Source organism: Eleutherodactylus coqui, chromosome 8 (genome assembly GCF_035609145.1).
Source record: "Eleutherodactylus coqui strain aEleCoq1 chromosome 8, aEleCoq1.hap1, whole genome shotgun sequence".
In the NCBI taxonomy this organism is placed as follows: Eukaryota; Metazoa; Chordata; class Amphibia; order Anura; family Eleutherodactylidae; genus Eleutherodactylus; species Eleutherodactylus coqui.
In genome coordinates this window covers 84630230-84645664 of record NC_089844.1, presented here as the reverse complement: position 1 = coordinate 84645664, position 15435 = coordinate 84630230, and the positions used below count along the sequence as shown (strand labels likewise).

The following is a 15435-nucleotide window of genomic DNA, read 5'->3' as shown; positions in this document are numbered from 1 at the left end:
CTCTGGAGGCCTCCCATTTCTTTTGATCTTTGAAATGTTTCTACACCTTGATTAAAAAGCATATATATATATATATATAATTGAGGGAGAAGGGCCTTGGTAGGGGGAGGGACCAAGAACAAACGGGCACCGGTCTGAGCTCCAAAGATCCTGTGTGCAGATGGGAGAAACTTCCACATGGTTAATCAGCACTGCTTCACTCCACCAATCTGGGCTTTATGGTGGAATGGCCAAAAGGAAGCCTCTCCTCAGTAAAAGACACATGAAACCCCATTTGGAGTTTGCAAAAAAGTACCAGAAGGGCTATCAGACGGTCAGGTTGGATAGGGACTGTCTGTGGACACAAGATTCTCTTGTCTGTTGAAACCAAAATTGAACTCTTTGGCCTCAATTCTAAATGTTATGTCTGAAGGAAACCAGTCACTGCTCATCATCTGCCCAATATCATCCCTACAGTGAAGCCTGGTAGTGGTCGCATCAAGCTGTACGGGTATTTTTCAGCGGTTGGAACAGGGAGACCAGTTAGGGTTGATGGAAAGCTGAAAGGAGCAAGGAGATATTCTTCATGAAAACTTGATCCAGAGTGCAGATGGTTCATCTTCCAACAAGACAATGACACATAGCTAAGACAACACAGCAGTGGCTTAAGAAAAACTCTGTAAATGTCATTGAGTAGCCCAGTCAAAGCCCTGACTTGATCTCTATTAGAGATGAGCGAACACCAAAATGTTCGGGTGTTCGTTATCCGGAACGAACTTCCCGCGATGTCCGGGTGTTCGTTTCGAATAACGAACCCCATTGAAGTCAATGGGCGACCCGAACATTTTTGTATTTCGCCGATGCTCGCTAAGGTTTTCATGTGTGAAAATCTGGGCAATTCAAGAAAGTGATGGGAATGACACAGTGACGGATAGGGCAGGCGAGGGGCTACATGGTGGGCTGCATCTCAAGTTCACAGGTCCCACTATTAAGCCACAATAGCGGCAAGAGTGCCCCCCCCCCCACTGTCAGCATAAAGATCGTTCTCCTCTGGCACAGCTGTAACAGCTGTAGCAGAGAAGAACGATGTTTGCCCATTGAATTCAATGGAGCGGCAATACAGCAGGTTCCACTGAATGCAATGGGCTGCCCGCGATCGCAGGATGAATGGTCGGAAAGGGGTTAAATATATAACCCCTTTCCTGCAATTCATCCAGAAATGTGTTACACTAAAAATATATACCGGCGTATAAGGCGACCGGGCGTATAAGACGACCCCCCAACTGTCACCTTATACGCCGGTAATACAGTGGAGCAAAGAATAAAAAGCATTACTTACGTTTTTAGATGATCTGCGGCGCTCCTGCAGGCTGTCACTCCCTCCTAATCCACGGCAGACAAGCTTTCTCTATGAAAGGCTTTAAATCCCTGCCTCCAGAAAGACACGTGCCTTCAGCCAATCACAGCCATGATGTCATTGAATGGCTGTGATTGGCTGTGTTTCTGGAGGCGGGGATTTCAAGCCTTTCGTGGAGAAAGGAATACTTTGCCGTGGATTAGGAGGGAGTGACAGCCTGCAGGAGCGCCGCAGATCATCTAAAAACGTAAGTAATGATTTTTATTCTTTGCTCCACTGTATTGCCGGCGTATAAGGTGACAGTTGGGGGGTCGTCTTATACGCCCGGTCGCCTTATACGCCGGTATATATTTTTAGTGTAACACATTTCTGGATGAATTGCAGGAAAGGGGTTATATATTTAACCCCTTCCAGACCATTCATCCTGCGATCGCCGGCAGCCCATTGCATTCAGTGGAACATGCTGTATTGCCGCTCCAATGAATTCAATGGGCAAACATCGTTGTTCTCTGCTACAGCTGTTACAGCTGTGCCAGAGAAGAAGGATTTGTCTTCTATATGTTCTCAATGGGGTCAGCGCTGCTGCCGCTGGCCCCATTGAGCGCATATAGAATGCATCCATAGCGAACCGCGGGAGGGGCAGACTTTTATATCAGGCGGACACCTTATCTCCCCAGCCACTCACAGCAGGGGGGTGGTATAGGGCTTAAACGTTGCAGGGGGAAGTAGTAATGCCTTCCCTGTCTTTATATTGGCCAAAAAAAAGCGCTAACGTCTCAGGGAAGAAAGTTAAAGTAACCAGAACACCGCATGGTGTTCGTTACGGATAACGAACATACCGAACACCCTAATATTCGCACGAATATCAAGCTCGGACGAACACGTTCGCTCATCTCTAATCTCTATCCAACATCTCTGGAGAGACCTAAAAATGGCTGCACAGATGGCCCCCATCCAACCTGACAGAGCTTGAGAGGATCTGTAGAGAAGAATGGCAGAAGATCCCCAAATCCAGGTGTACAAACCTTGTGGCATCATACCCAAGTAAACTGGAGGCTGCAATCACTGACTAAATTAAATCACTTTAATTGACTAAAGGGTGTGAATACTTAAGCCAACGTAAAATGGTAATTTTTTTATATATTTATTTTTTTAATTTACTAAAACTTCTAACACTCTGTTTTCATTTTTTCATTATGGAGTGTTGAGTGCAGAATGATGGGAAAACTGGAATTGTATTTTTTTAATTTGCACAAGCCAACAACATACCAAAATGTGAAAAAGTGAAAGGGTCCGAAGACTATCCACGTGCACTGCAGATCTCTGGGAACTTGTTAGCAGAACATTGCCATACTCTCGTTGTTCCTAATATGGTGAGTTGATTCTATTGTTCAGCTCTATTCTAAGAGCCAAACAAGGTTAGAATCGGAAGTGCCAGATGGGGCCCATGCCAGACCTGAGTGGCCCTATTGGTTATAATGGGATCCGTCTGGACTCCACTATGCCCTCTGTTACCTTCCAGGATGAAATAGCATTGCATGCATCCTGTACTTTAACAGAATTCTGCAACACAAACCCCAAACAAAACCGCTGATGCAGATGTAATAAGCCGTACTTATTACAATATATTACAAGTTAGAACATTGCAATATTTTATCTCCATAATAAGCTATATGTTAAAAAATTACTAATAGTAATTTAGAAGAGATTCAGTTCTGATAAATGCAAACATAGTATTTTAAAGCTATGCTTTTTGTAAGAGTCGCCATCAGTTTCTGGATAAACATCCCCCTCTGGTGTATTATTTTACTAATGCAATGTGACTATATTATTCCATTGCAGACTATAGATAAACTACTTGCTTTTAGGCTATAGACATTCCATATTCAATTCTCCCAGCCAGCAATAAAGATTCATAATTTAATATATACCTGTCTGTAGCTTGAAAAAGTGTTGCCATTGCTCACCAATCTATAAAATGTCTTCAATCTTCCCATTTTATCCCATTTACACATGACTATACAATTGTAGTAGACACAAGAGACCCTACTTTAAAGACCTGCCTCATTAAGATAACCCCAACTCTACAATTAGCGACCAAAATGATCAGTTAATTACTACTGGTCCTATGAAGAGCAATGTATGGAAAACAGCACAACCAATAATCAAAGTAGGCACAACCTGGCCACAGGTGCACGATCCTATAGGGAATCCGGACCTGAGGATCCACAAATGATGAAGAGATGGATCAGCAGTCCAGGGTTGTCTTTGCAATAAGAACAGCTTTATTACTCAGTATAAAAAGCTGCGATGTTTCGATCCATCCTGGATCTTTATCAAGCATGATACTATTGGTCCATCACCTAGGACCTCATACTATACAAATGAAACGGATGGTCCCAGTCCACCAGAGCAATAGCCACTGTTACTTATCAGAAATCTCAAATGAGGGACCAACCCCTCCCTTTATGAAGTCCATATGCCCTAATATAGCATATGGACAGATGTTAGTCTAAAAGCATTTTTTGATACCTAAGAAAAGTTGAAATAACTTAAAAAGAACAAATATTGAATACTCACCTATCCTGGTAGTTCTTGTCTAGAATTGCAGCCATGTTGCCTGCCGCATGGAACTTGGAAGAACCGTCTGACTGTCATGTGCCATTCATTTAGCACGTCACTGCTCAGCCACTCACAGGATTCAGTAGTGATTGTTCTATAGCCGCTGTAGCCTGTGATTGGCTAAGTAGTCACGTGCTCAATGAACAGCATATGACGGCTTGCCACTTGTTTCAGGTTCCGTGCGGTAGGCAGCATGGCTGCAGAGTTGAATAGGGAGCCACCACGATAGATAAATATTCAATTTTTGTTCGTTTTAATCCCTTTCAATTTTGGGGGTCTTGGAAAACCCATTTAATGAGACTTTATAATAAAATTTATGCATGATCCATCAAAAATAAAAAATGAAAATTTGGAATTTTGATATACTGCCCCTATGCACAATATTGTGTTGCCATAGTTACAGACAACTAACGAACCCTATATGTATTCTGAATTTAAAGTTTACCCACAATAAAAAAAATATTATTCACATATATGCACTTATTAGAATATTACTAGAGATGAGCGAGCACCCAAATCTCTCCCTCTCCCTCTCTCTCCATTGACGCGCGCTGCGTCGCGGAGGGGCCAAAACAGGCACCTCACAGCGGGAAGGAGCTAAAAACTGGGGCAGTGTCGAACACGGCTTGATGCTCATTCGAGTAACGAGCACCATCGGGTACGCTAATACTCGAACAAGCATCAAGCTTGGCAGAGTACGTTCGCTCAACTCTAAATATTACAAATGATATTTGCCAAAAAAGGTTCCTGTGTAGAGTTGAGCAAACATACTCTGTCGAGCTTGATGCTCGTTCGAGTATTAGCATACTCCATGGTGCTCGTTACTCGAACGAGCATCAAGCTATGTTCGACTCTGCCCCAGTTTTTGGCTCATCCCCGCTGTCACGTGCCTGTTTTGGCCCCTCCCTGCCGCAGCACAGCGCGGGTCAATAGCAATTTTTTTGCCTGGCAGGCAGGCAGGAGAGAGAGAAAGAGAGAGAGAGAGAGAGAGAGAGAGAGAGAGAGAACACACATGAACCAAGAAAAAAAAAAAAGCTCAGGACCCGGCGTCCCACATACAAAAATGCTCGAGTCTCCCATTGTAGTCAATGGGGTCCGTTACGCGAGTAGAGCTCTCGAATTTTCCGAAAAGCTCGACTCGAATAACGCGGACCCGAGTATTTGGGTGCTCGCTCATCTCTATTCCTGTGCCTTTCTATCCATAGGTAAAATACGTTATATATCCTCCAAGAGGTTTCTCAGTAAATTGGCGCTACCTGTCCTTGTTTTAGACCAAAATAAACTAACATCTTGAATAAGAAACAACAGGCTGTATGTGAGTCACAAATATCCAAGTCATCATGTAAATCTGGCGAGCGACACTGGATTGTAAAATTGAAATTACTTTTTTGTAATCACTTTCTAAGGCAGCAAATTTTCTGTCTGGTGATAGGAAATAACTGGTGGCATTCACATTGTCCTGTGAAAAGATGAATGGTAGAAATGATTAGTTTATTACATTTTGAGATAGATGGATATGAGATAGATAGATAGATAGATGATAGATAGATATGAGATAGTTAGATATGAGATAGATAGATAGCAAATAGATAGGAGATAGATAGATATTTGATAGATACATATGGGATAGATGATAGATAGATATATAATAGATAAGATATAAGATAGAGAGATAGATATATGATAGATATGAGAGAGATAGATAGATATATAATAGATAGAGAGATAGATAGATAGATATGAGAGAGATAGATATGAGAGAGATAGATAGCAAATAGATAGGAGATAGATAGATAGCAAATAGATAGGAGATAGATAGATATTAGATACATATGGGATAGATGATAGATAGATATATTATAAGATAGATAGATATGAGAGATAGATAGATATAAGAGAGATAGATAGATATGAGATAGATATGAGAGAGATAGATAGATATGAGAGAGATAGATAGCAAATAGATAGATAGATAGATAGATAGCAAATAGATAGGAGATAGATAGATAGCAAATAGATAGGAGATAGATAGATATTAGATACATATGGGATAGATGATAGATATATTATAAGATAGATAGATATGAGAGATAGATAGATATAAGAGAGATAGATAGATATGAGATAGATAGAGAGATAGATATGAGATAGATAGAAAAATCTAGGAAGAAAATCCAACAGTTTCCTCCAATCTGCATACTTACAAATGTTGTATTCTTCAGAATTATGGATGTCCTACCAGTGTCCATATTATAAACTAGGACATTTCCATCTTCATTTTTATGAACATATTCATTTTCTGCATAAAGTGAAAAATATATTTCACAATAAAAAGACAAACAATAAAAACAGCACTTTTACATTTCCACCTTCAGCCAACAAGATGCTGACAGATATGCAAATAAGGAAGATGGAACAATACCTCTGCAGCACCACCTAATGGATATATATCAAGGACTTTATATATTTACATATATTTCCCAGAGGAGCATGCATGTCTCCACACACCTTCTGGGTGATCCACTTAAGGAGGATAATCCCATTCCCAATGCCCAGATATAACATGTGATCTTCAAAAATGTCAAGTGTACATACGGCCACTTTCTAATCGCTGTGCATGGGTGCATTTCGAGTCCCTATCATGGCCCCAACCTCCCCCTGCTTCTACTGGAGTGGATGTAGTTCCTATAATGATCTACGCCTAGTCCAGCAGAGGTGCAGGAGATCCAAACACTAAGTAATGCAAAAGCTGAAATGCATCCGTATTATTGCTGTCGAAAGCAGAATCCCACTGAATGAATCAGCTGATGCTAACTGTTAGGTATAGGGTTACCGCTGGGGGAGCTCTGCTCCTCCTGGCGCCGCGGGTGTCAGAGCGGGCGGCTCCGGTCGGGGTTCCCCCATGTTGGTGGTTGCCCGCTTCCGCCGGCGTCGCATGCCCCGCCTTGCTCGGGAACGCGCTCCCTTCGTCCAGCCGCATGGCTCTCTGTATAGTACACGGCCCTGGGGAGAACCAGTCTTATCATCTTCCCTATCGGCTTGTCACCTTTCCCTGCCCTGTCTGGGCAGGGACTTTCACATATCAGGCTGCTGAGTGCTAGCAGAGGTTGCCAGTGTTTGGTTAGACTTAGCTCTGCTAGCAACCGCATACAATGTTCTCAGCTGTTCTGTTCTTTGACCCGTTTATGCCTTTGACTCCGCTCCTATCTTGCTCCTTTTGTACTGCGCACGTGCCTCCCCGGTTTGACTCGGTTTTTCCTCACTACTCTCTGTGTTACCCTCTGTTGTGTTGCTCTTGGTATGTTTTAACCGGGCTTTCCCTCTCCCTTGGGGTCCCTGTCACTAAGTCAGAGCAGGGACCGCCGCCCAGTTGTCGCCCTGGGGCTTAGCCCAGGGGGGCAAGTAGGTAGGGATACAGGAGTAGGCTGATTGTAGGGAACCCCCTCTGGTCATCTGTCCCCTAGCCGTAACAGAAACACTGGCCCTGTTGAGTCCAGATATGGAGGCTGTATCTGCTCTGGCGAACCAAGTGCACGCCCTAACTGGTTTGGTGCAGGATCTGTCAGCTCGACATCAGCAGCAGGAACAAACTGCTACCAGAGCCCCACCGACTGCAACTGCGGTTCCGGAAGCATGTTGTGAGCCTAAGGCCACCATGCCAGACTTCTTTTCAGGTGACCGCAGAGCCTTCTTTTCTTTCGGGGAGGGTTGCAAGTTATACTTTAGTTTACGAGCCCTCTCGTTCGGTGCAGAACACCAGAGAGCGGGCTTGATTATCTCATGGTTGAGAGGTGACCCTCAAAATTGGGCGTTTCATTGCCTCCCAACTCATCACCCCATCAGTCAGTCAAAGCTTTTTTTTGGCCCTTGGTCAAATATATAATGAACCGGATAGGGCGGGGTATGCTGTCAGTAAGCTGGTAAAACTTCGCCAGGATAGATGCTCAGCGGAAGAATATTGTTCACAGTTCCGTCAGTTTTGCTTCCCGGAGGAATGACCGCGGCATTGACAGCGGTATTTAAACGTTGTCCGAAAAAAAAAAAAAAGAAAGAAAGCCAGAAATGCACTTTTTCAGTAACCCTGTCTCCCAGAAAAAAACGTAATAAAAAGCGATCAAAAAGTCGTACGTATTCCAAATTAGTAATCAGAAACTACAGGACATCCCGCAAAAAATGAGCCATCACTGAACTACGTCGACGGAAAAATAAAAAAGTTATTGCGCGCACAAGATGACCACAGAAAATAATTGAAAAAAATTAAATGTCTTTTGAAAAAAAAAAGTAGTATAGTAAAAAAAAACTATACAACTTTGGCATCGTAGCAATCATACTGACCGATAGAATAAAGTTATGTTGTTTTTGTTGCGGTTTGTGCGCCGTAGAAACAAGACGCACTGAAAGATGGTGAGATGTTGGGTTTTTTTTTTATTTTATTCCACTTGGAATTTTGAAAAAGTTTTTCAGTACATTATATGGTACATTAAATAGCACCATTGAAAAATATGACTTGTCCGGCAAAAAACAAGCCCTCATACAGCGACGTCGATGGATAAATAAAGAAGTTATGATTTTTTTAAGGGGGGGAGGAAAAAACGAAAATGGAAAAAAAAAGGGCTGCGTCATTAAAGGGGTTGTCCCGCGCCGAAACGGGGTTTTTTTTTTTTCAATAGCCCCCACGTTCGGCGCGAGACAAACCCGATGCAGGGGTTTAAAAAAAAAATGGATAGTACTTACCCGAATCCCCGCGCTCCGGTGACTTCTTACTTACCTTGCGAAGATGGCCGCCGGGATCTTCACCCACGGTGGACCGCAGGTCTTCTCCCATGGTGCACCGTGGGCTCTGTGCGTTCCATTGCCGATTCCAGCCTCCTGATTGGCTGGAATCGGCACACGTGACGGGGCGGAGCTACGAGGAGCAGCTCTCCGGCACGAGCGGCCCCATTCAGAAGGGAGAAGACCGGACTGCGCAAGCGCGTCTAATCGGGCGATTAGACGCTGAAATTAGACGGCTCCATGGAGACGAGGACGCTAGCAACGGAGCAGGTAAGTGAATAACTTCTGTATGGCTCATAATTAATGCACGATGTATATTACAAAGTGCATTAATATGGCCATACAGAAGTGCTGAACCCCACTTGCTGCCGCGAGACAACCCCTTTAAGGAGTTAAAGGATTTGTTTCTGACTGGGTTGTCTGAGGCGGTACAAGATTTGTTGTTGTCACATCCAGAATCGGAGACGTTACATCAAACCATGACCTTGTCAGTTAGGGCGGACCGATGACTTAGAGCCAGACGCAACCCTCAGCACAGAGTACCTCCTGCTCTTCCGGGGAACCAGGCCCAGACCTCACCTACCAAAGAAGCAGAACCTATGGAACTAAGCTCCATGTCCCCACAGGAGTGTAAGGAGTACCGGCTCAAGCATCGGTTATGCCTCTACTGTGGAGATCCAGGACACCGGCTCACCACCTGCCGCAAGAGACAGCCGCAGGAAAACTTACACTCCTGGGTGATGACTGGAGGGATCATCTAGGACCTCAGGTACTTCTGGAATATTCAAAATTGTTTCTTCCTTGTGTTATTATTTACGGTAGTTACCATTTTGCTGGCTGAGCATTTATTAATTCTGGTGTGGCCGCAAAGTTTGTGAATTTTGAGTTTATTAAGCCCATGTTTCAGTGTCTGCAACTTCTGAGCCACCCTGTACGGGTCTCTGGAATTGACTCCACTTCCCTGTCTGCTGGTATTGTCAGGAAAAGAACTCCAGAGCTTCAGTTCTCGGTGGGGGCATTCCTTTTGGTTCCTTTGGAGAATCTTTCTGTAGATGTGGTTCTGGGTTTGCCATGGTTACGACTCCATAACCTGCAGATTGACTGGGCTTACTCCGAGTAGGTCCAGTGGGGCTCAACTTGCAAAGATCACCTGGTTTGGGTTCCGGTTCACTCAGTTAGTGAAGATTTCATGTTACCTAAATATATTGAGGGTTTTGAGGACGTGTTTTCTAAATAACTGTCTGAAGCGTTGCCCCAACCCCCTTCCCCCCCATCGGGAGTGGGATTGCAAGATAGACCTAATTCATGGAAGTAAGATTCCCAAGGGGGAAATATATAATGTAATTGTTCCCGAATGGGAGGCTATGAATGAATACATCACTGAGAGCTTGGCCAAGGGCCATATTCATCCTTCAGAGTCTCCTTTGTTTTTCGTGGAAAAGAAGGATGGTGGTCTCTGGCCCTGTGTTGATTATGAGGCCCTGAATAAGATTACTATCAAGAACCAGTACTCTCTACCCTTGATCCCGGATCTCCTAAATCAGATTGTGGGGGCCAAGTGGTTCTCCAAACGCAACCTCAGGGGAGCCTACAATCTGATTCACGTCAGAGAGGAAGACAAGTGGAAGACTGCCTTTAATACACTGCTAGGACATTTCGAATGTTTAGTCATGCCGTTTGGGTTATGTAATGCTCCGGCAGTTTTTCAGGTATTTATGAACACCATTTTTCATAATTTGTTGGGCAGGTTCATTGTCATATATCTCGACGACATTTTGATTTTTCTCCTGATTGGGAGTCCCATGTCGAGCATTTGCGTACTATCCTGTCGCGTTTCTGGGAACATCACTTGTTTGCTAAGCTGGAGAAATGGCTGTTTGGGGTACAGGAGATCTCGTTTTTAGGTTATGTCATTTCTCCTTCGGCCATATGTATGGATTCGGACAAGGTTAGGGCCATTACTGAATGGGTGCAACCCACCAATTTAAAGGCTTTGCAATGCTTTGTGGGCTTTTCTAATTTTTATCGAAAATTTATTAAGAATTTTTCGATATTGGCCAAACTCTTGACTGACCTTACTAAGAAGGGAGCAGAGGTTGACTCCTGGTCTCCGGAGGCTGTAGAGGCTTTCGCCTTTCTCAAGAGGGTCTTTTCTACAGCGCCAATTCTGGTTCAGCCTTATCTGAACCACCCGTTCATCATTGAGGTCAATGCCTCGGAACATGGAGTAGGGGTGATTCTCTCCCAGGAATCCTCAGGTTGGGCCGGTCTCCAACCTTGTGCCTTTTTCTCTAAGAAATTTAACCCAGCAGAACGCAATTACGATATTGGTAATAGGAAATTCTTAGCTCTAAAATGGGCCTTCAAAGAATGGAGACACCTCCTGGAGGGGGCCCGGCACCCTATTACGGTCCTTACGGAACATAAGAACTTGGTTTATTTGGAGTCCGCTAAGCGTCTTAACGCCTAGCAGGCACACTGGGCTCTGTTTTTCCCATGTTTCAATTTTGTTGTTACTTATGTGCCTAGCTCTAAGAACCTGAAGGCAGATGCCTTGTCGCACAGTTTTGGGGTCTCTGAGGTGGATGATTCCCAGCCAGAGAGTATTTTGCCCCCGAGAGTTGTGGTTACAGCTCTGACATCTGACTTCTCTACTCAACTCCTGGCGGTCCAACAGGTGGTTCCCAAGGATCTCCCTAAAGGGAGGTTGTTCGTTCCTAGTGCACTGCGTCTACTTGTGCTGGAGGAGATCCATTTGTCTATCCTGGCTGGTCATCCAGGGGTCCGAGGGACATTGCAACTGTGTGCCCGATTGTATTGGTGGCCGCAGATGTCTCGGGATGTCAAGCAGTTTGTTAGGTCATGCTCCACTTGCACCTGGGGGAAGAGTGTACGTAAACAGCCTGAGGGGCCGCTTCTCCCTCTTCCTGTTCCTGATAGACCGTGGTCCCATCTGTCGATGGACTTTATTATGGATTTACCCGTGTCTCAGGGCTGTTCTGTTATTCTGGTGGTGGTTGACAGGTTCTCTAAAATGGGCCATTTTATACCGTTGAAGAAGCTTCCCTCAGCACCAGAGTTAGCCGTCATATTTATCAAAGAGATTGTACGTCTTCATGGTGTTTCGATTGACATAGTTTCTGACCGAGGAGTGCAATTTGTTACCCATTTCTGGCAGGCTTTCTGTTGGTGCTTGGGAATCGGGTTGTCTTACTCCTCTGCCTTTCACACCGAAAGCAATGGGCAGACCGTCCGTATGAACCAGGAGCTTGTGCAATATCTCAGAATATATAAGTGACCAGCAGAATCTTTGGGCTGACTATTTGGCGCTGGCAGAGTTTGCCATAAACAATCGCACTAGTTCTGTGTTGGGTGTTTCTCCTTTCTTCTGCAATTATGGGCGCCACCCCTCTTTTACTGTCTCGTTTCCCTGCCCTACCAACAATCCGTCGGCAGACACACTCGTGCAGAACTTGTAGAAGGTGTGGGGCAAGGAGCGTAGTAACCTGGAGCATTCGCGGGTGGTGATGCATGGAAGGAGCATGAGTCGACATACAGTTTCAGAACCATTTGCCATGGACCAGTTGGTGTATTTGTCTTCTAAGAATTTGAAATTAAAGGTACCCTCACTAAAGCTAACTCCTCGGTTTGTGGGGCGGTTTTCAGTCACCAGAGTCATTAACCCCATGCCATATGAGTTGGCTCTGCCGGACTCGTGGAAGGTCCATAGGGTTTTCCACAAGTCGCTTCTTAAGAGATACGTCCCTCCAGTCTTGTTTCTGTCTGCTCCTGTCTTGCTCCTTTTGTACTGCGCACATGCCTCCCCGGTTTGACTTGGTTTTCCCTGACTACTCTCTGTGTTACCCTCTGTTGTTTTGCTCTTGGTATGTTTTAACCAAGCTTGTTTGACCATCCGTCTCCTGTCCCTCTCCCTTGGGGTTTCTGTCACTAGGTCAGAGCAGGGACCGCCGCCCAGTTGTCGCCCTGGGGCTTAGCTAAGGGGGGCAAGTAGGTAGGGATATGGGAGTGAGCTGATTGTAGGGATCCCCTCTGGTCATCTGTCCCCTACCAGCCGTAAGGCTAATTGGCTGAATGATTGTCCATATAGAAGCTACCGGACTGGAGCTTAAATGGATTATACAAGAATGCTGCAAAATAGCTGCCATCTGTGCAGGCGGTGGAAACCTGCACCGAGATTGACGAGAGCATGTGCAGGCCATAGATGGAAGGGGACAGGTCCATGGACATGCAGCAGATCCTAAGACCACCCTATCCGCAACAGTGTAGCATTAGGCTCTGCTCCTACTCCCCACTTACAGCCCTCCTGACTCCCACCTCTCCTCTTCAGTCTTTACATGCATTTTGCTGTCCTAAGATGGGTTGCAACAGCTGCATGGATGGTAGACATTTTGTTGCCCACCTGGACAACCTCTTTTAATATACATGGTGGTAGTGCTTTGAATACCGATGCGTTTGTCCTGAATTTGTTTATTACAGGAATTCTTCAGTAAAGCAACATGCCAGGAATAAACAGTACACTGTGCTATACTTATACTTGATATTGCATTTCAGCTCCTTCAAAGTGAATGGCATGAAGCTGCAATACCACAAACAACCTATGAACAAGTGTGGAACTGTTTACACATTTATTGGATAACAGCTGAGTGCTGCTTGTGATTGGTCACAGTGCTCAGCCAATTACAGAGCAGCGCTCAGCCCTTCATTGAATTCAATGAATGGCTGAGCACTACCTCTGAATGGCTGCACGCTGTGACCAATCACAGGCAGCACTCAGCTGTCATGCAATGACCAGTGCTTTAAAGAGGCAGGTATTTTTAAATCCCCGCCTCTTGAAAGTGCTTTAGATCAGGGTTGGGATTACAGAGAGAAGACGTGCCCGAGCCCGGAAATCGCTGCTGGGGGTTGGTCCCATTGAAAGCATGAGTAATGTTTTTTTTTTCTTCTACACCTTGGGATGATTTTCAGGGAAGGGATTATATTTAAAGCCCTTCCCGGAAAATCACTGTGGCGGTTGGTCCCATTGAAAGCAATGGGAGAATATCGCATTCCTTTGACACAGCTGTCACAGCTTTGACAGGGGGTTCCTTCATTTCCGCGCGGAGTCCCCTTGTCATTGAACACTGTGACAGTGCTGTCACAGTGTTCAGTGATGAGCGGACTCGCCTTAGGGATTTTTCACGTGCAGCACGGAGCTTCCTGCCACACAGATGTCCTATCTTTTGCAGGTGCGCATATTTTGCGCCTGTAAAAGACAGACACACACCATAGGAAATGAATGATTCTATCAGACATGCTTTTTTGCGCTCAAAGGCGTGCACAAAAAAACGCTCATCTGACTTTGCCCTTACTTTGTTATAACTGACTTTTATCGGTGCAGCAATACCAGACATCTTTTAGATTTTTTTTAATTTTATAATCTATCAAGCCACGCCACAGGCATGGGCTGACAGGCAGTCTGCAATGGCAGCCCTGGGAGCTTTCAGAAGGCCACTGGCTGCCAAGGCAACCAAGCAGCTGTTTAGGACCCCCAAAACAATGATTGCAGTACCCCAGATTTGGGTACTATCACACTTCTGTAATTATATGAGAGTTAAATCATGTTTATTATTGGCTATTATAAATGTGGAGTTTCATGTGTTTGAGGTGTTATTCCATGTTTCACTGTATGATGATTTCTGGCAATGTTCTCTAGCCTCTAGTGAGTTCAGGTCACCTAGCAACAGCTGGGGGAGTGGTTTACCAGGCTCAGCAAAAATATAGGGCCTGTGATTGGTAGAATAGTGTCCCTTTACAGTTTGGGCTTGAGTGACTGTATAAATGGTAGAGGGGGAGGAGCTAAGTTAATTGGAAAGAAATAACATCTAGGAACAGCCAGTATGGTGGGAAGGTGGAACATCAAGTGTGAGTACCAAAGCCAAGTCATGTTTGTTAGACAAAGAGTCAGCAGGAGAGAGGTAGAGAAAGGGAGATGTTTAGTCAGAAGAAACAGCAGCAAGAAGTTACTAAGAATAAGCAAGAAAGAAGCAAGTGAATCTGAATAGTCAAAGCCAGAGAAGTAAAGCTGAGTGCAAAGTCAAGAAAGGAGAAATTCAACTCTAAATTCTCAGATCTAAAGAAAAGTGTTTCTCTATCTCAGTTGTCATCATCTGCTCAAGTAAATGTAATTCAAGTTGTATAACTGCTGCAAAGTAAAGAACTCCTCCTCTCCCTGCTAATAAGGTGTTTTACCCTCTAACCCTGCTTTCTGAAGTCCCTTCCCTCCATCTACAACATCTGCACTGAGGTATCACACTACACTCTCCAGGGGCAAGGGCTACTACCTCCATTTTTGGTTCAATGAATCAATGCAAGGTGAGACAAAGAACTTTATTATTTGAATACCCCCATTTTTGGTTTATTTCTCCCATCTTTATATTTATAAATTTTGTCCGGAACAGGTCCTTACCCGTATACTGACTGGCATCATGACAAAATACCATCTTACCCTACCCAACTTTACAGGTAGCACATTAAATAAGAATTGAAATTTAACACTGTGCAGTGCTGCGCCAGGCCAGGTTTTTCCATTGGAGAGGAGCAGCTGTGCCACCATGACTACCATCATTTTCCACTGCCCCCCCCTGCTCGGTCTGTACGGCTGCATGATCAGTCCATTTAAATACCATAGGATTGATAGCAGCATT

At 44.6% G+C, this 15435-nt stretch overlaps 1 protein-coding gene across 1 annotated transcript in view; it reads right to left on the bottom strand.

Moving 5' to 3' along the window:
- The window catches only part of LOC136576562 (prolyl endopeptidase FAP-like), a 134765-nt gene that overhangs the window by 79291 nt on the left and 40039 nt on the right, over positions 1–15435 (bottom strand). Inside the window, exons 4-5 of the mRNA XM_066575935.1 lie at positions 6163–6257; positions 5343–5417 (exon numbers count right to left, since the gene is read on the bottom strand). Coding sequence (XP_066432032.1) covers positions 5343–5417; positions 6163–6257 — 170 coding nt within the window. The remainder of the gene's footprint in view (positions 1–5342; positions 5418–6162; positions 6258–15435) is intronic.